The 21,907-nt window shown below is 45.5% G+C and overlaps 1 protein-coding gene across 3 annotated transcripts in view; it reads right to left on the bottom strand.

The window, feature by feature from the left end:
- MID1 (midline 1) overlaps positions 1-21,907 on the bottom strand; it is an 805,692-nt gene that overhangs the window by 116,080 nt on the left and 667,705 nt on the right. For all 3 annotated transcript variants that reach the window (XM_078657585.1, XM_078657583.1, XM_078657584.1), the window contains exon 5: positions 17,005-17,153. In XM_078657585.1, the coding sequence (XP_078513711.1) occupies positions 17,005-17,153 (149 nt within the window). The remainder of the gene's footprint in view (positions 1-17,004; positions 17,154-21,907) is intronic.

Below are 21,907 nucleotides of genomic sequence, written 5' to 3'. Positions count from 1 at the left end.
AGGTGATGCAGAATGCATACAAAGTGCAGAGAGAGTGCATAGGGAGTACAGAGTGCATAGGGAATGCAGAGAGTGCACAGTGCATAGGGAGTGCATAATACGTGCAGAGTGCATAGGGAGTGCGGAGTACAGGAAAAAAAAGTACATAGAGTGCATAAACAGTGCATAGACATTGCAGAGTGCATAGAGAGTACAAAGTGCTGCATAGGGACATTGGGAGTGCATAGGAAGTGCACCGTGCATAGAGAGTGCATGATGAGTGCAGAATGCATAGGAAGTGCAGAGTGCATACAGAGTGCTGCATAGGGAGTGCACAGTGCATAGGGAGTGCATAAGAAGTGGAAACTGCAGAGTACATAGAGAGTACAGAGTGCTGCATAGGGAGTACAGAGTGCATAAAGAGTGCATAGGGAGTGCAGAGTGCATAGGGAGTGCAGAGTGCATAGGAAGTGCAGTGCATAGGGAATGCAGACTGCATAGGGAGTGCATAGGAAGTTCAGAATGCATAGTGACTGCAAAAAAAAGTGCATAGAGTGCATAGATAATGCAGAATGCATACAAAGTGCAGAGTGCATAGGGAGTGCAGAGAGTGCGAAATACAGAAAACATAGAAAGTGCATAGGCAGTGCAGAGTGCATAGACAGTGCACAGAGAGTGCATAGAGTACAGAGTGCTGCATAGGGAGTGCAGAGTGCATAGAAAGTGCATAATGAGTGCATAGGAAGTGCAGAGTGCATACAGAGTGCTGCATAGGGAGTGCACAGTGCATAGGGAGTGCATAGGAAGTGGAAAGTGCAGAGTACATAGAGAGTACAGAGTGCTGCATAGGGAGTACACAGTGTATAGGGAGTGCATAGGAAGTGCAGAGTGCATAGGGAATGCAGACTGCATAAAGAGTGCAGAGTGCATAGGGAGTGCAGAGTAACTGCAAAAAAAATAAGGGCAATGTAAATGACAATGCCATTTACTTATCTGTTTTAAAAACAAAAACAGATAAACAAAATTTAGGCATATACAATGCCAATAACTCAAAATTTTCCAAAGGCGAAACCATTGCATTGTAAATGCTTGTTTGAAATGGTTAACAAGAACCCCTTGGTCCCCACTCTGCCTATTCCTTACATTTGTATTTTTTTTTTTTTACTGCCATAGTGGGAGAACGCATTTAATGAAAAGGCATCTCAGGAGTAGGGATGCCACCTTTCCAAAAGGAAAACACCGGCCATTTGTTGATTTTAAGGTATCTGCAAAGGCCTCGCCTTGATACTAAATAGGGCTGTAAAAAAAAATGGTATGTATTAATTTGTAACATGACTCTTCTGTTTTTGTTTCCTTTAATTATTAGTCATGGATCCTTAATGCAGTCCTAGAACACATTTAAAAGTGCTTTCTAATTATATTTGCGGTTTGAAATATGCACAGATATGCTTTAGGTGATTTTGCTTCTTTTCGTACTGGCTGGCACATCGAAATACCGGTGGTTCCTGGAGAAATACAATCAGCTGGCAACCCTAAGAAGGAGCCAGAAAGTGTATGGCAGGATCAGCACATAATTTATTTACTTCACCTTCCATCCCTGATCACTGCCATAATAGCAATACTTTAACTTATATCCGAAACACTACGCCAGACGTCGAACAAGGCGGTGTTACTCCAGGTGTCTGGGAATACATCCTACATTCAGACAACTCACTCCTCATTCTCACAGCTCATCCTTCACTTTCACACTTACCATGTACTCACAGCAATCACCCTGTTCACCATGCACTCACGTCATTCCCCCTCCTCCTACCTTGCACTCACATGGGCACATCGCTCACCCTGCACCCATGTGACACTCGACTCACTTGTCACTTTCACCGCTCACCCTCCACTCACACCGATCACACTGCACTCCTGCTGTTACCCTCCACTCACACATTCATCCTCCTCTTACCCTGCGCTCACACAAGCACACCGCTCATTGTGCACTCAAAGAGACCACACTGCACTCATGGACCTCGCCATGAACTCATGCTGTTCTCCCTCCACTTACCCTGCGGTCACATGAGCACACCGCTCAACCTGCACTCACAGTGATCACACTGCACTCACCATGAGCTCACGCTTTTCACCCTGCACTTGCAACAGCACACTACTCACCCTGCACTCATATGACACTTCACTTATCTGTCACCCACTGCTCACTCTGCGATTTCACACAAATAAGCACATCACTCACCATGCATACATTCCTCCCACTCTGCACTTTCACTCGCACCCAAACTCATGTCACATCACTCACCCTGCAGTCACTCCTCTCACCCTAATCTCACACTGTCACATCACTCACTGTGTACTCACATAGGCACTCCTGTCACTCACACAGCTCACCCTTCACTCACAAGGGCACAGCACACACCATGCAAACAAGCACATTACTCACCCTGGAGTCACACCACTTACCCTGCACTTCCTCCTGTCACGCTGCACTCACAAGGATAAACCTCTCAGCCTGCATTCATTCAGGTACTCTGTTCATCCTACTCGCACACAGGGGCACTCATTTGCTGGAACTCATAGGGCACACCACTTACTCTGCACTAACATCTAATCATGCACTCACAAGGCACTCTCACAGATCACTCTTCACTCTTGCTGCTCACCCTGCACCAAACACAGGCACACCACTCAACCTGCATTTACATTGCTCGCACCACCCTGCACTCACTCCTCTCACTCTGCAGGCACTCCTCTCACCCGACACTCACGTGGGCCCTCCCCTAACATTGCATTCATGCAGTTCACCCAATACTCACATTGGCACATTTTGTTACCCTACACTCGCACCACTCAAGCTGCACTGACTCACACTATTCACCATCACCCAGCACTTACATGAGCACAGCTCTTACTCCGCACATATGAAAATTAAAGATCTCTCATGAATATACACATATTTCTACAAAGGCACCCACAGAATACCTGCTATTTCTGGGATACTAGATGACTACTTAATTCCATCTGCAACAATGGGCCTGGTGCAAGATGGGAGACTGGACTGAAAATGTGGGATGGCACATGGAGGGAGACTAGGGCTGAGACTGTGGGGTATCATACTGGATTGTGGATCATGTGACACTTCAGCCATTCCTTGCTTTCCATTCACCACTATGCTTCATTCAGGGACATGTAGCTTTTTTTTCACATTGTAAGTTAGCTCTCAAAAATGCAAAGTGTTACTGGAAAAAAATACATGGTTGCTGAAGAAGTCAATCATTTCATATGATCATTACAAATGGGGGTGGGGTCGCACACTACTCACACACCTGTCTTCGCCATCCCTGGACACGTGTTTCGGGGTATCACCCCTCGTCAGCAGGGATAGGCCATGTTCTGGGGTTGCCGGTGGCTGCCAAATATCTGCCAGGTTTAGTACCACTCAGGCGCGCAGGTGCGGGGTCCCAGGCTCGTCAGCCAACTGCTCAAGGGAGCTTTAACATTACAAATGGGGGTGGGGTCGCACACTACTCACACACCGGCGGTATCGCCCCTAAGGACTATGGTTAATGTAGTTACGTGTTCCGCGATGCATCTTCTTTCGATTCTCTGCTATCTTCGCTGTCTTCGCCATCCGTGGACACGTGTTTCGGGGTATCACCCCTCGTCAGCAGGGATAGGCCATGTTCTGGGGTTGCCGGTGGCTGCCAAATATCTGCCAGGATTAGTACCACTCAGGCGCGCAGGTGCGGGGTCCCAGGCTCGTCAGCCAACTGCTCAAGGGAGCTTTAACATTACAAATGGGGGTGGGGTCGCACACTACTCACCGGCGGTATCGCCCCTAAGGACTATGGTTAATGTAGTTACGTGTTCCGCGATGCATCTTCTTTCGATTCTCTGCTATCTTCGCTGTCTTCGCCATCCCTGGACACGTGTTTCGGGGTATCACCCCTCGTCAGCAGGGATAGGCCATGTTCTGGGGTTGCCGGTGGCTGCCAAATATCTGCCAGGTTTAGTACCACTCAGGCGCGCAGGTGCGGGGTCCCAGGCTCGTCAGCCAACTGCTCAAGGGAGCTTTAACATTACAAATGGGGGTGGGGTCGCACACTACTCACACGCCGGCGGTATCGCCCCTAAGGACTATGGTTAATGTAGTTACGTGTTCCGCGATGCATCTTCTTTCGATTCTCTGCTATCTTCGCTGTCTTCGCCATCCCTGGACACGTGTTTCGGGGTATCACCCCTCGTCAGCAGGGATAGGCCATGTTCTGGGGTTGCCGGTGGCTGCCAAATATCTGCCAGGTTTAGTACCACACAGGCGCGCAGGTGCGGGGTCCCAGGCTCGTCAGCCAACTGCTCAAGGGAGCTTTAACATTACAAATGGGGGTGGGGTCGCACACTACTCACACACCGGCGGTATCGCCCCTAAGGACTATGGTTAATGTAGTTACGTGTTCTGCGATGCATCTTCTTTCGATTCTCTGCTATCTTCGCTGTCTTCGCCATCCCTGGACACGTGTTTCGGGGTATCACCCCTCGTCAGCAGGGATAGGCCATGTTCTGGGGTTGCCGGTGGCTGCCAAATATCTGCCAGGTTTAGTACCACTCAGGTGCGCAGGTGCGGGGTCCCAGGCTCGTCAGCCAACTGCTCAAGGGAGCTTTAACATTACAAATGGGGGTGGGGTCGCACACTACTCACACACCGGCGGTATCGCCCCTAAGGACTATGGTTAATGTAGTTACGTGTTCCGCGATGCATCTTCTTTCGATTCTCTGCTATCTTCGCTGACTTCGCCATCCCTGGACACGTGTTTCGGGGTATCACCCCTCGTCAGCAGGGATAGGCCATGTTCTGGGGTTGCCGGTGGCTGCCAAATATCTGCCAGGTTTAGTACCACTCAGGCGCGCAGGTGCGGGGTCCCAGGCTCGTCAGCCAACTGCTCAAGGGAGCTTTAACATTACAAATGGGGGTGGGGTCGCACACTACTCACACACCGGCGGTATCGCCCCTAAGGACTATGGTTAATGTAGTTACGTGTTCCGCGATGCATCTTCTTTCGATTCTCTGCTATCTTCGCCATCCCTGGACACGTGTTTCGGGGTATCACCCCTCGTCAGCAGGGATAGGCCATGTTCTGGGGTTGCCGGTGGCTGCCAAATATCTGCCAGGTTTAGTACCACTCAGGCGCGCAGGTGAGGGGTCCCAGGCTCGTCAGTCAACTGCTCAAGGGAGCTTTAACATTACAAATGGGGGTGGGGTCGCACACTACTCACACACCGGCGGTATCGCCCCTAAGGACTATGGTTAATGTAGTTACGTGTTCCGCGATGCATCTTCTTTCGATTCTCTGCTATCTTCGCTGTCTTCGCCATCCCTGGACACGTGTTTCGGGGTATCACCCCTCATCAGCAGGGATAGGCCATGTTCTGGGGTTGCCGGTGGCTGCCAAATATCTGCCAGGTTTAGTACCACTCAGGCGCGCAGGTGCGGGGTCCCAGGCTCGTCAGCCAACTGCTCAAGGGAGCTTTAACATTACAAATGGGGGTGGGGTCGCACACTACTCACACACCGGCGGTATCGCCCCTAAGGACTATGCTCCCTTGAGCAGCGGGCTGACGAGCCGGGGATCCCGCACCTACGCGCCTGAGTGGTACTATACCTGGCAGATATTGGCAGCCATCGGCAACCCCAGTACACGGCCTATCCCTGCTGATGAGGGGTAATACCCCGAAACACGTGTCCAGGGATGGTGAAGACAGCGAAGATAGCAGAAGATCGAAAGATGATGCATCGCAAACACTTTACTACATTGACCAGAGTCCTTAGGGGCGACACCGCCGGTGTGTGAGTAGTGTGCGACCCCACCCCCATTTGTAATTTCATATGATCAGTTGGACTCTGTGATATCATGTGTTAGAACGTGGTTTCGTTAGTTTCCAGTACAATAACTGCTTGAGCCACAAATTAAATAAAATATAAACGCTGTCCAGTTATTTTAAGGAAGTGCACTTTTCATTCACATCATACTTGTAAAAAACATTGAGGAGGCAATATATTATTGTTTTTGAATAGAGAATATGTTTTTATTAAGCTTCACTAAAAGGCACGGCAGGTATAGCAGAAGCAGCAGGGCAAGCTTTTCTAACACAATAAAAGCAGATTGACTAATGGAAGTGAGTGGCAGTGTGCCTGCGTGCGAGTGTGACAGAGTACAAATGTATGAAAGAGTGCAAAAGATATAGTGAAAATGTGTTTGTGAGAAAATATGTGTGTGAGTGAATGTTTATTATGCATGCAAGTGTGCATCTGGCCTGGCACATGGAAGAGGGCCTTAACAGCATATGGATGGGAGGTGTTGCCTATGGCAAAGTGCAGGCCCTGACATGCTTCTATTAAGACACCATCATTGGCCGTGGGGACTCCAACTGACTAACGTAGAAAGTCACTAATCCAATCATTCCCAGTGGGAGGGACAGAGAACACAAGCCATCACACATGGCCGAAGGCCCTGACATGATGCACGGAATTCTTAGCATATGGGGTGGATCCATAGCAAAATTTTTGAACTGATATTTGAGGTAACTCTTGTCATAAGATTTCCTATACTTATTTTATAGGAGATGTCAATGGCAAAATGCTAATCCTTTTATCCCCGGAGGGAATTTCTAGCGGCACCTATGACTGTGACTGGGGTACCAAGGTACATTTCTGGCACTGTCATAAATAATGTACTCCTTAGCATAAGGGGCTCACCCATGAAAAAATGATGACCTTGGTATAGTGGAAGTCATTTCTGACTTACGACATTTGAAAAAAAAAAACAAGATCTACTCTTGGGAAAGGCCAGTCCTCCCTGGTGCACCATGAAAGTACTAGAGTATTTCATGAATACCCTGTAAGGGTCTGATGTGTTTTAGAAATTTTATCCCAAAAGTTAAATTTAAAACATTTCTCAGGGGAGAAGACTACTCTCCCTTGAATCATATACAAGAAATCTGTAAACTTAATTTGGTGGCTGAAATTTGGAGGAAGTATCACACCCCACCACTCGCATAGACCTTTTTCCTCATATAATGGCTAAGAGGTTAGCTCTGACCTCATTTCTGGAAATGCTTGTCCTGCCCCATTGCTGAGGTCAGGACTGGTTTTAGGGCCTTGCAACCGGTGCAGCTGCACCTGGCGTTGACTTTGGTGGTGGGTGGGGGCGGCGGCGTACTGTGCTTAAATATCATTTTTGGTTTAAAAGCACATGAACTTCCTTGTGCATCAAGCAGTTTTGAGGCAACAATACAAATGGCAAAATAACTCTGGTGAATAATGTTCCTAGTGGTTACAGTTTGAAATGTTGCCTGGTGGCCGTTTTGGCTCATCATAAAGCAGCACGGAGGGTTACTCTGCCTGCTGCTAAGAAATTGTACAATGCAGATCACAGAAATTAGTGTGAGTTTATACGCAAAAACTGGTCACTGGTACGCTTCTTACTGTATCTGTGTTTGGAATTTGTTCAGACGCTGTGCAAGGGGTGGGGGGTTCCGGGTTGGGGGAGTGGGAGGGTGGAGGGAGAGGGGCCTTGGTTACATTACTTCTTCTTGTACTGTTGATTGAATTGCTTGACTGTGATCACTACTCTGATGCTCACAGCTCCTCCGATTTCAGGGGTGCTGTGCTTGATGTGCAATTTATCAACGCCAAAATAAAATCTTGTTCTGAAAAAAAACAATTAGTGTGAGTAAACTATGAGTAGCGCTAGAAAAAAAGGAAATGCACGTCAGAGAGGGAGGCTATTGAGAGATGAGGTACAATGTTGGAGAGTGGTAATAAGGGAATTAATGAAGAACGAGGTTTTTGGGGCAAGAGAGCGCCAAAAAAGACTATTGTAACGCCCCCCCACCAGCACTCGAACTGCCCTGGCTGGAAGTCTTAGCCCCCTCCCCCTTTTCAGGTCTAGTAGTTGCGCCCCTGCTGTCGGGGAAATAAGCAATTGCCTTGAAATCCTCCTATGAATGTGGAAATGCATACATTTTAAAGTCTGACAAGCAAGTTACAAAACAGCCTGACATATATTCTCGCTTGCTTCGTTGGGAGGGGTGGAGAACAGAAAACTGACCAGTTTTTGTGTGTGAAAAACGTCCCTTTAGTGAAACAGGCGTACATAACACATTTTCCTCTGGTCAGCTGCCCCCATAACCCCCCAGCTCGAGTGGCACGGCAGCCATGTTTTGTGCCCGGGCAGGAGAGCCTGAGAGTTCCATTGCTCTTCTCAAGATTCACAATTATCACGCTAGAGCAAATCAGAAGATCCACAGCAGACTAATTTTAGATCAGCTGTGCGAAATTACAGCATTAAAACTTGTTTTTGCTCCTTGCGGGACACGCTCAGCTCTTCCTAGGATGCAGATGTAGTAATATTTGATGTGCTCTGCATTAAACAGTCCCCGCAGATGCTTCTCTGCCAGCTACAGCAACACTAAGTGGCCCTCTGCCGGAGGCGTTGCTTCACGCGGCACATCTGTCCTAACAACTGTGATTTTCCCCTTTCTGTGCATATCTCGTCTGCACCTGGTAAAACGCCGCGCACATTTTATTGGACTCGACGAAGTGTCAGAAGCGGTTGCATTCCTCCGGCTAGATTGCCCTCCCCTCTAGCACCGGAGAAAACGAGGGATAAAACAGACTGCGCATATGGTTTCCCGTGTTCAAAATGGAGGTTTTTTTCAAAGTTAAACAAACGGCAGCTGTGAACATTTGGAATGTCTGCTTTTTACGGTGCACGACATAATTTCATTTAATTTGCTTAAAAGGGTTGGCAGACATGAGAGACGCATAGATTTGCACGGTCTTGCAATTCAGGTGTTAGAGGGAAATATTTCTAGCTCCCCAGTAGCCCTCTAAGGCCTTCAATATTGGCTAGTTAAGGCTCGACTTTAAATAGTACCACTAACCTTAAAACAACGATTCCTATTTATTGTCAAACCTGCCATCTTGGAAAAAACTTTCATTGTGTGAGGGGAAAGGCACAGTCTAGTGAGGGAGTAGCCACACGTTCATGACTATATAACCAGTTGTGGAACGTCATCTGTGGGGGAGGAGCGAGTGGCTTTGTGCTGAGCACAACATAACGGTCACTGTCCTTCCTCCCCACCAAAACCGACAAGCAGTGGCAAAGTCAATAGGTCTCGGCAATTCGAGAGCTACTGTCAATGTCAATGTTTTTAACCATGTGTTAAGGAGTGGAGTTTATGTATGTGGTATGGATTGGAATTATGTGGGTTGGATTGGAAATGTTTGTAGTGGAATTGTGTGGCATGGAATTGTGTGTGTTGAGTGGAGTTATGGAGTAGAATAATGTGGCATGTGTGAGTGGATTTATTGGGTTAGCAATTATATGGTATATAGTTTACTGGAATTATGTGGAGAAGGACTGTGTGTCTTGGGGTGTAATTATGTGTATCATGCAGTGGCATGTAGGGGAGTGGAATTATATGTTGCGGTGGTGAATTTTGTGGCATGATGTAGAAATCTGTGTTGTGGAGTGGTATTATGTGAAGTAGAATTATGTGGCATTAAGTAGAGTGAAAATATGTGGTGTTGAATATATTTAATTGTGATTATGTGGCATTAAGTTGAATGATGTGGAGTGGAAGTGTGTGTAGTTGAATTGTGTGGCATGGAATTATGAGATGTTTAAATGTGTTGTGTGTAGTGGAAATATGCAGCGTGGATTTGTGTGTTGTGGCAGAGTTTTCCAACTGCAACCTGTTCTAGGACAAGGCCCGCAGGCTTCAAACAAACAGAGGATATGTTCTGTATAACTGACTTCGCCATCCTGTGGAACACAATATTGCTAACGTTTTGTATAAATAATTGATTGCCTTGTATATAAACCAGGCCAAAGGTTTTCTTTAAAAAGATTTTTTTTAAAACACCTTTTAAGGGTTGCTGTGGGGAAGGCGAACCGTGTCGAATTCAGCCTGAAGACTTTAAATTGAGACTAGCACCCTCAGCGAGGGGACTCACGCTCCAACAGGACAACAAGCATACATACACAAACAAAGACAGCGCTTACACTAGGAGGCAAAACTATCGCCTGTGCCCACTTTGGTCTGTTTATTACCTCCATTAACGGCCCCAAAAAAACATATTTCAGCTACCTAGAATATAATATACACACAGCGGCATTTAAGTGGACTCTGAGAATCAGAAAAGGAAACCAATAGCTCATACACCAGAAAACACCCTCACTTAGCTTGCAAAGTTTCACAGTTCACTCAGTTCACTCAGAGAAGTTGCTGAGGTATGGAAGTGGGAAATAAGCCACAGAAGCTCCATAGGAAATAATTGAACTTTTTTTGCCACGAGGTATTGAACAAGCCTTAGACCCAATAAGGAGTGCTGTGGATTAGCCTTCCTTGCCAAAAGTAATCCAAAAACTGAAGCAAATGCAAAAAGGATGAAAATCATCCAAAGCGCCAACCGTGCTCAGCCACAAATAAGAGTGAAATAAAAATGAGAGAAGATAGAAATAAAAGTTTACCACTTGGAACATCTTGAATACTAAGCTGCAATGGAATGTGCATCACTTCCACCGAAGAAGCAGCAAGATGAAAATAAGGCAGAAATCTAAGGAGAACTACTACTTATGCGAAACTCTGTACGTGACCATATGTCCAAGAAACCTTCCAGGAGACAACATTCAATCAAGCAACAGAGCAAAGAAGCATTGGCCAAGCCAACAGATCTCGCCTACCTAATGCGAGTGTCAAGCTGTCGGCTTTGCCAATGTTTGTAAAGTATTATTTTAAAGAAAAAACATTAAAATACTGGAGGAAACACAAACACACATAATTATGGTATCTCAAAACTGCACATGAAATTCAACGTTTTCAATCTTTATAAATGGCATGGTTTAATCAGTCACAAATCTTTATTTCGACAAACAGAAATAAAAGAGCAGATGAATACAATAAGAGAATTAAGATACATTAAAAACACTATGTTAAAAAAGGTTAAAACATTGTTAAAAGTACTTAATCAATCGAGATAAAAAAAGAATAAAAAGCAAATACGAGTAAAAACGACACATTGTGGGTTGGACCGACTTTGAAGTAACATTAGTGTAACACCCCCCACCGTAGAGTCGATTTTAATTCAATTTCAAACACGCAACATTTGTCCCCACAAGCCTACTATGGCAATTAACACAAGATCAAAATGAGGAATACGCATTGAACAACAACATTAATAGAGTACAAGATGATTTTCGTGTTGGATTACTGCCTCCAAGCCTCCCTCTGTCTCGTTTGGATAGGTTGACAGTAGGCTGTATTTGTACCTGATACACCACATGTAATATAGGAATCCGGAAACTGAAAAAACTATAGGTGGACATGTATCAGAATGCACAATCCTATAGGAGTCCATGTACTGCCTGACACTTGATTTGTGGCATACTGGTGCTATCAATTTTAAACTGGCCTTCTTATAAGCAGGACAGAAAAAAAAGAGCATACGTCACTGATTCCATATTCGTTCTGCAGGGCAGGCAAGCCTGCTCTATGGTTCTATAGGTGCCAGCCCAATTGGCGATGAAGGACTACAACAGCAGGGTTCCAGTACTAAACTGTATGTACAACGTCCTTGCCAGGGAGTGCTGTATCTCATCTAAAAACTGTACTGTTGTATAATCATCCTTCAGGAAAAGGAAAGAGGCGTTTAGAGAACCTAACATGTTGACTGTTTGGATAATACTTAGTCTTAACTGAGCATAGTTCATCTTTAATGCTCCTTTAGTAGTCAGGGCAGATACAACCCTTGGATCTGTTCACAAACTTTCATTACCCATTTTCCTAAGCGTGTCTCTGACACACTCGATCCAGGGGAGGTTCCTAGACCTTGTTCTGCTGAGTATGTCTTCTGGCCATTGCAGATAAGATTGAAATTCCGGGCTGGCCCAGATCCTTCTCCAGTAGAGAATTTGTCTAATTCCTGCCCCATCGGAGATTGGTCTTATCAAATACTTTCAGCTCAGGAAACTCTGAGCAGTATCTAAAAAGAATAAGGTAGTGCCAGAATGTAAAGGAAAACGCTTCCCAATGACAAATTACTTTCCACAGGATTCAGCCATTTGGTCTTCTGTAGTAGCCCAAGGGAGCAGATTAATTTTTCTTCAGGAGACCTGTGCTAAGTACACCTTCTGCCTCAGAGGCCAGTGAGTGCAGCAGAAGGCCGTTCATCCAGCACCATAAAAGTCCTTGTGTGCCAAAGCTTGTGCTTTCATGTAATATGTGGAATGCAGGATATAACGCAATAACGCTAACTGTCTGCCTTTTCAACCATACCACATCAACAGCAAAAATAACCCTGTTGTGCTTTTACAGACAAGCTGGGTGGAGTGAGAGTAACGTAGTACAAGAGCGAGGGCAGATATTTAAGGGGGGAAGCAACACTAGAGTGAGATTGCTAAAGACACATGCACTCTCAGAGTGCCAGATGAAAAAGAAGAAAGTAGTTCCCTAAAAGCGAGCGGGAGAAGGATACATGTCAGCCAATCGAAAGGATCTTAAAGAGTATGTTCCAGGGGGGTAAGAACTCGCAGAATAGGATGGCAGGCCATCAAATAAGCAAGCAAGTGAGAGGGACAATAAATCCCACCATTGTAAAGCAATGGGCGGCCTCTAAACCCGCTGTAAGTAAACAATAAATGTTTCGCAACTAGAAAGCTTACGCTATCTGGTAGACGTGACCGAAAACAGGAAACGCAAGCCTTATCCTCACAAATGAGGACATGTGAAAGAAATTAAAGGAAGGGGACTGCTGGGTTTTTAGTTATTCAAAATTGAGTTGTTTCGAACTATGAACATTATCTGGTCCAGTACATACTACGGCTGTGAAAAAGATTCAAATTACCTAAATGGTATGGTGTGTCAAGAAGGCCATGAGTAGTAGAGTGAGTCTGGATGTTGTTACATTTGTGTGGTTAAAATTTAAAGTAGAAACTCTTGAGGCTTCAAACCTGTGTGTCAGACAAGGAAATTAAAGGAACAAGAGAAATGTTTATTTTTCCTGAAGACTGGCTGAATAAACATCATAGTGAAAAAGCACGACAAACACCAGACGCATTCCAAGAAGCTTTGAATATTGCCTATGACCAATAACAGCTGCTGATGCCACCAAGGAACCATTCGAAAAATGTATCTGCGAAATCAAAAGAACCATGAAATAGTTATCTCAAACATATAAGGAAAAGCAGAGATGGATACCGAAGCCATAGACAAATATTCAACAAGTAACCAATGGGTCAAATAGGTTAGGATCTGCAGACCCTAGACTGAAATTGAAACTCTAGAAAAGAAGACTGAAATCTTTTTCCCCAAAACACAAGAGGGGCTAGAGGTCTGGGCTATGGACCAGGCGCAGCTCACATTCTGAAACAGTAGGTCTGGTGTAAGTGGTCAGGCTATCATGGGCTAATAACCGGGACTTGTGCAAACGACTACAGAGTGGCCCACAGGAAAAGATGCTTAGCGTCATCAGGGGCTGCTTCCCTGCTAAGGCAGCGGAGCGTCACCCCACTGCCTGCATAAGCAAATAAAATTATCTTAATGTAGATAATTTTCTTTTTCATCCTGTGGCTGAGTCTTGGGGGGCGGGGCCACGGCACTGCAGCAGGGGGAGGGGTTGGGGGAGTAGTAGGCCCTACTGTCAGTGTACATGACGGTTTGGCCGACCATTTTAGGACGCCAAAATAGTCATGAGCACTGACATCTCTCCAACCCAGCTGTGTTGCTGGGTGGAGAGATAAGCAGGCTCCCAGCTCCCGATGGAGCACAAAACAAGTCCGCCCAATCCTGACTCTGCTCTCATGGTGAGAGCAGCCTCAGGATCGTCTGGAGGGTGAAGCAGGGAGCTTCAGCCTGTGCCCAGAGGAGCAGACCGGGGAGCAGAAGGTACTTTTTTTTCCTTAGTGTTTCAGCCCCTTCACGCTGCCCCCCACCCACATTTCCCTTACACCAGCCGCTACTGAGTGTCATTAGAGGTTGCCTCTCGGTAAAGGTGTCATGCTAGTATGAGGAGCTAGCTGCGCATGTACTGCATCAGGAGCATAGGCATTGCATAGGAAAACTCCCACATGAGCCCAACGAGAGGATTCTCCATGACAAAGCACGGATAATGGGATTGTGGACATAAAGAGAGATCTATGCGGATTCCTCTGTATCAAATAGAAGAGCAAACAATCTCTCAATAACTGCAGCATAAAAACAATTTAGGGCACAGTCACTTGTACGTCAATGTAACCAGTCAAACAGGTTTTAACCTGTAACATTTAACATAATAAAGTTAGATATAAATTTAGAGCAGTGATATGCCCGCGGGGGAAATCCAGACTATGCCAAGACAAACTGCTACAAAAATTAATATTTGCACTAAGTGTTAACCAAAAAGCAGTGAAAGGACAACCAACAATCTACAATAAATAGGTGGGGCTGCAAAAAAAAAAAAACTATGTACTGCTCAATTCATATACAGAAAACACTGTAAAGACCCAGCATAAAAAACTATTGAAAAATTCCGTATATTACATACTGGCTTTCGTAAATAAGACTTTCTAACACGTGGAAGGATTTATCTGGGGAAAATGCTGGTCCGATGCACTACTAGCAGCCGACTCAAGTAAGGTGCAAATATTGTTTTCACACAACCCTGGATTCGCAAGAGACTTGAAATGATCCTGTTAGAATCCGACTCTTTAGGCAGAATCTTTTTGTGTCATAATTTATCCATTCAATGTGTGTTCCCCGGGTTTTTGTACTTTTCACCATTCCTCACGAGCTCCACAGACAAAGAAACACTGAAGCAAAGTTATTTACCAGGAAATGCAGTGAATATGCATCCCTCAAATTGCCAAATCCAGGAAGCAAAGACAATGACGTTTCGAGCACGACTTTGGAACAGAAACGATAACAAGGAATGGTGAAGATTATGTGGAAAGGCAGGCCAAAGGCATCGGGTTGATGCTTACAAGGCGTGCAGAGGAGCAAGGGGGGGGGGGGAGGGGGTGATCCATTTACACATGCAGCACTGCAGGAGCTTCTAAACTGGGATGAGTGGGTACATCATTCATGGCATTGTGGCTTCAGGAGGGGAAGTGAACTGATGGGTGGTTGGGGAGGTGGAACACTGGAGCTCTGCTAGACTACAATTATTTGAAATCAAGCTGCACTTCTTTGGGAGGGAAGGGATGAAACCTTTAGCCACTGGTAAACCAAGATCTCTGGGAGTGAAGGGATGACACTTTTAGCCTCTGGTAAATCAACATCACTTTCCTGTAACTAGGATCACAACGCTGGGGGAGGGAAGCGGATGGATCCTTTCTATGGCCATTGCTCCTCAGCCCAGTCTGGTGCATCACTTAATAAGGGTGAACCTGGCCTTCCAACTACTCAACAGGGGAACCTCCTCCAATCCGAATCATACCCCACAAAGGATGCCCCGGCTCGGAAGCCACACCCGAAGTCATTAATGCTAGCCGTAGCCCTCGGATGGTTAATAAACGTGCACAAGGTTTGTGGCATTGGACTCATGAACCGAAGGTCAAGAATCTCATCATGTGGGCAGCACAAGGAAAGAGGCGAGGCCACGGGCAGACACTGTGAAAGAAACAAAAATGTACTTTCTACTTGATGCACAGTCGAAAAACAAATGGTCCCTGAATAAGACTCAAGCAGTTGATGCTTGTATATGACATGGAAAAATGCTTCACGAAAAAGGAGGAACTAAGCTAGGTATAGTGAATCCAAAAAGAGTCGATACATTCAGCAAGAACTTAAACAGAATAAAAGTAACATCTGTACAAGACACCAAGGGTAATGCTGAACACCAGGCAGAGTTTGTTTGTCAAGAGTAGGTAGGTTGGACGGAATTGACAGAATTGATTATTTCCATTTATACACTTATGTTAATAGTTACAATTTTGAGTAGCCTAAAACATACCTTCCTATTTCCGTTCCTACTGCTTGTAATGGGGAAAACGTGATTGCTTGAATACTACTTTAGCTTAATTTAATATCAAAAATTGAAAGAGCGGAGGGTAGATGCCTGTTTCCATGCTTGTGTGTTGTGTTCATATTTGACTTTTCTATTTATTGTAAGTGCCAATTTATAGTACAAAAATTCTAGAAAGTCTATTGCACATTCCGTACAAAACTATCTAAAGATGACACCGGGCAAATGTTTTCTCAACTTTCAAGTACACCTGGACAGAAAGAAAGAATTACACCTATACTTTACATTTTGATCTGAATATGAATGAAAAGTACCTACCTCAGGTGTAACAGTTAACTAGACAGGAAACTGGCTTTTGAAGCAGTACAGCCTGGCACAAAGGCAGTGCCACCCAGTTTGTGTGCCCTTGGCGGAAGGGAAATGCACAGACATGACCCATTCAGGGCTGTTTGCCTCTAAATAGATGCCCCTGCTCCTGAAGCTGCAGTCCCCCCTCTCAGCCACCTACAAGCACCTCTTAACAGCTTATTAAGGGCTGATGGTGTGAGGATTGCTTATCTCCAGAGAGGGTTAAAACTGCCAGGGAGCTAAACAGGGCAAGGGCAATAGTCCTCCCGCTGTGCCTCTGCGTGGTTGGGGGGAGGAGGCCTAATTGTAGGACATAACTCAGGAATCTGCCTTCTTGCAACTGGAACTGCCCCCCCCCCCCTGATTTGCTTCACCCGCTACACCATAGCAATGAGGTCAGGGGAGGTGGCCCCCTAAGGTGGTGCACCTACAAGGTGGCACCTAGTTCGCCCGCTACACCATAGCAGTGAGGCCAGGGGGGGGGGCCTAAGGTGGGGCACTTGCAAAGTGGCACCTTTCGTGCCCCGGCCTGACTGTGTGGCATTGGTGCGAGGCTGCAAGTTGGAGGGCTGACTGCGGGGACCTGGGCAGCAGCCACACTGCCCATGCCCCGCGCCGGCCCTGCCTCGCTCTGTGTGTGCGAGAGATTTGAATGTAAGTGCGGCCGGCTTTACCTCTCCGTGATGTTCTTGGCCGTCTGCAGGAAGCGGGCGTGGTCGTTCTCCTTGAGGGACTGCTCGGCCTGAGTGATGAGGGACGTCGACCGCTCGATGCACTGCTTGCAGTTGGCAATCTGCTGCGCCAGTTTCCTCAGCCTCGACACCTTTCACGGGGCAAGAAAGCAAGATAAAAAAGAAAACAAAAACGTTTACTACTTTCTTTAGCATTTTCCTCACAAACCGAATACTTTTTGCTGCTGAATTTCTCATCTTATCCAAGAAAGACAGACCTCACTCGCTCAAAACGAAAGCCATTTTAACATATTGCCAATACTGCAAGCAAATAGGGTAGGATTGGTTCAGTATTTCTAATATTTGAGATCTGGGAAGGGTTGGGTGGGGGTGGGGTGGATAATTAACTGCGCGCGAGAGCTAAAAACAAACATAGCTGAGCTGTTCTTCTTCACAACGGGCGTCATTTCCGGCCACCCTGGGTTTCCAGGATAACCGACCAACTGTTATGATAACCATTTCCTGAGGAGTGAAAATGAAACGCAAGAATGCAACTGGGCAAGCATCTGCAATTCCGACTGAAGCGCCCGAGGGAGAACCTCGAGACAAGAGTACACAAAACATAGGGCACTGGCACCAGGGGACAGAGATTAGCGCAAACCCTCTCGCACTGCATTCTGGTCCGGTAGGCAGCAATCTGAGTTAGTGCACTTCACAAGGAGGGCAACCATCAGAAAAGCACACTCCCATCCATATTCAAATGTAGTCAAGGCCGGCCTTTGCCGGGGTGGGGGGGGGGCAACACTCAGAGGTTCACAATGAGGTCTCATTCATACATTCATGCAACAGTCTCGCTTAGACTCCGTTGACTATCTCCTAAGAAAAATGTGTTTAGTCACTGTTTCTGTAGGCTGCTGCCTCCTGGGTTCATCTTACATGTAATTCTCCTCATCCTTACTCCCCCCCCCCACCACCACGTACCAATACACTTCCCAACAGTGGAGGACCACAATGCACCGACTGACATCCTGAGACAATTAGACAGGTTGCAAAGAGGGTGCAAAGAAATGCACAGAAGGCTGGCAACTGTGCATCGGAGTCAAAGGAGGCTACTAGAAGGCCACTGTCCTCCACGCTGGCATTAGGCAGGAGCTCATTTAGGGGGCTCTCGAGGAACCATCGGGTGAGAGTCTCGCCTCCATCGAAAGCAGGGGAGTGGAGTTTTTCTGCATAAAGCAGTGGCATCAAATTTGTTTTCGCTACGGATGCTAACTGGTCAAAGGTGAGCTCTGAAAGTGTCTCTCATTACCACCAGGCATAACAGAGCTTGTAGGTCACTTTGACACCCTGCCACAAATATAAAGGGCCATGTTACGAAGTATAGGATGTTTGTTACTTTTACTTTGACCTGTTTATCTCTTGTTGAAATTTCTTATCTAAAAGTAAGTCAGAAGCCTGCACATCTCTAGAGTTCTCTAGATTATAATCATTTCAATCTGCTCAGGGCGACCAGGAAGTGGGAGCTAGCTAGCTTCTACGCCAAAGCCCCAAGATGCGGGTATATTTTCGGCGATTCTCCCACCATAATATTGCATCAACAGCAACAATGGCCATGATGCTGACGATGGGCCACAAGAGACAGTCTCTGCTTCTCCCTCCAATAAACACCCCAATATCACAATACTGGATACATGTTTCAGACATCAAACAATTTCAAGGGTTACAGATCTGATCTGATGGTAATTTCAACAACTGCAAAACTGAATTAGCTCTGATATTGTGCTCATTAACTCTATTATCGTTTATAGATTTTCTTTTATGCAATTATGCTCTGAATTTTTTGGCTGTTTTTATCAATAAGGACATCCACAGATGAACAGAAGATTTTAAGATGATTTTAGGGACGGTGTTTGGATATTTTTTTATTTAACTTCAATTTAGCTATGATGAATACGAGCAGTTATATTTAAAGGTACACAATTCTAAAATGATTATATATTCATTCATGGTCAGCAGCATTAATTAACCATCAACATAAGGCGGCAGGTTTGAAATCACCCACCCTTTCACCATTCCAAAAACACAACTGTTTAACACAAAAACTGAGGAAGTGGAATCAAAACAATTGACAAATTTGTACCATGTTTCAAAAAGAATTACAAAATTGCACCACAGCAAATAAAGGCTGGTTTAAATACGAACCATATAGCAACTCTGGTGCACCCACGGTGACAAGTGTGCTCTCGAGATGAGGTACAAGGTGGCGCCATTATACCTCAATGTACTGCCATCACATGTTCGATCACTAACAACACATTTTCAAGAACTAGCAACAAATGCCTGGAAACTGGCATCATAGACAGGGCACTGGCAAACTGTACAGTTGCACTGCCATGATTTATTAAAGTACTGCCATCCTATGACCAAGTCTGGCAGCTTATCGCACGGTGCACAGGCTATGCCTGCTAGAACATAGCAGGCATAGCCATCATATTCCCAGGTACCATGATCAATTGCCGAGTTAAATCATCATACCTACAATAATATTATGCACATTGGCATTAAAATTTTGGGTTCAACCATCATAATCCAAGATATAACCACAGTATTGCTCAATTGTGGGTATAATGTGGTCCGGTATCAAAAGACACACAGGCCCCCCACAAAGATCCAGGTCCAGTCACCATATGTCAAGGCACAACCTACTAATGTCCAGGTCTGGCACCCAATGTTAAAGATCTGGGGAACCACACACAAATGACTTAAAGTTTCTCAATTAAGCAAATGGTTTGAATCCATGAGTAGACTAAAGAATCCAGATTACTCATGTGGGATCCCAGATTGCTGCCCAATAAAGTGACACCTTAACCAATAAAAATGTGTTTATGCATAGTGCAGTACTAAAAATGTTATGAGTTTCTTATGCAAGGTGCCTTGAGTGTCATTTGGCATACTGTACCGAGGACATATTAATGCATGTGCACATTCTGACTCCAACTGGGAAGAATGTATGTGGTTTCAACTAGCTTGATTCACTCTTAGAAACCACTCCTAGTACATGGGATACACTTGGAAAAAACTAAAATACAAATGTGTCTCAAGCTAATGACATAATTAGGAGGACAGCATTTAATTGGACAGCTGGACTGATTACTGTCACATCGGCTCGTGTGCTGCTGCTACAAAAACATCAGAGCCTTGAAAAAGACCCTATATTATTTATTTATTTATTCAAAGTTCTATATAGCGCGAACAAGATCTTAGCAGATATCAGAGCGCTTTACAGTAGGGTGAGTAGACATAGTAATTGGGTACAGTATAGTGCACGGTAGCATAATAGGATAACAATCATGTGCATTAAGATACAAATAAACACTCAGCTATACAGTAGAATAAGGTGGTGTAGAGTCTTTGGTCTAATTAAAATAGAGATCAAGAGGTAGCAGAGAACACTCAGATAGACAAAGATATAAGACAGTGCTGAGTCTGATCTAGCTACAACACAGGTCTGAAGATAATAATAAACAGTCAAATAGACATTAGGATAGGGTGGTGCAGCGGGACTCTGATCCAGCTGCCATGGAGATCAGTGGATACCAGTAAACACTTAAAAGACAATACTATAGCACGGTGCAGGGTCTATGATCCAACTGCAAAAGAGGTCAGTAGGTCATGAACAGAAAGTTAATGGCTCACTAATTATCCAACGTTTCAAGATCGGTGCATAGACTCTGAGCAGCAACAGTGTGGATCATGTAAACTTGGCCATAAGGATGGCTTTCACTTCTTTCTTGAAGAGTACAGTGGAGGAGATAATCCTCGTTTCAGGAGGGAGTGCATTCCAGATCCTCGGAGCCATTCCTGAGAAGGAGCGTTTGTACGTTTTTTCCTTACGGAATCTGCGAGGTTTCAGGAGCAGACTTTTAGTACTTCTATTGGATCTAGAACCTCCTGATATAGTCAGCTTTTGAGTGAGGTAGGTGGGAGCCTTGTGGTGTATAGCGGAGTGTGTCATAACCGCGATTTTCAATTGTATTCTGGCTTCGAGTGGAAGCCATTTCAGCAATTTCAGGTCAGGGGTTATATGAGAGTGTTTCCTTGAGCCCGAAATGAGTCTCGCGGCCGCATTTAGGGAGGCTCTTAGGGGTGCTGTTGTTGCTTGGGGGAGACCGCTGAGGGCCACAATTCCATAGTCTATGCGGGGGATGACTAGGGCTTGTACAGCAGTTTGGAAGTCCTTGGCTGGGAGGAAGGGTTTGAGTTTCCTTAGAGTGTTAATTTGAAAGTTAGCTCCTTTCGTAGTTTTGCAAATGTGCTGTTGCATATTGAGCTTTGCGTCAAGTGTGATGCCTAGAGACTTCGCAGAGTCCACGATGGTGGGTTGGACATTGAATGCTGTTAGGTGATTAAGCCATATTTGGGTGGTGGAAATTTTCGAAGGGGGTGAAATCAGGAGGAACTCAGTTTTCAATGCATTTAGTTTGAGGTGATTGTCGTCCAACCAAGATTGGGTGTTCCTAAGTGTGCAGTTCAGAAGTTTGATATCTTCCGGGGATTGTACCTTTAGGTATAGCTGAGTGTCATCGGCATACATGTGGAAGTGTACATTGGATGTCTGGAGCAGGGTAGCGAGTGGTTCCATGATGAGGTTGAACAGCGTGGGTGAGAGGGAAGATCCTTGTGGGACGCCTAGATCTACTGGCACTGGAGAGGACAGCACGTTGTTAATCTTGAACTTCTGGGATCGGTTGTGAAGGAAGGAAGTGAACCATTTGAGTACAGTCCCTGATAAGCCCATTCTGGTATTTAGGAGCTCTAATAGGTTCTCATGTTTAACCGTATCGAATGCTGAGGAGAGGTCCAGGAGAATGAGGAGGCAGGAGTCGTTGCGATCCAGGATTTGGAG

The sequence above is a fragment of the Lissotriton helveticus genome, chromosome 8 (assembly GCF_964261635.1).
Source record: "Lissotriton helveticus chromosome 8, aLisHel1.1, whole genome shotgun sequence".
In the NCBI taxonomy this organism is placed as follows: Eukaryota; Metazoa; Chordata; class Amphibia; order Caudata; family Salamandridae; genus Lissotriton; species Lissotriton helveticus.
The sequence above is the reverse complement of the archived record's forward strand: the minus strand, read 5'-3'. Positions and strand labels throughout refer to the sequence as shown.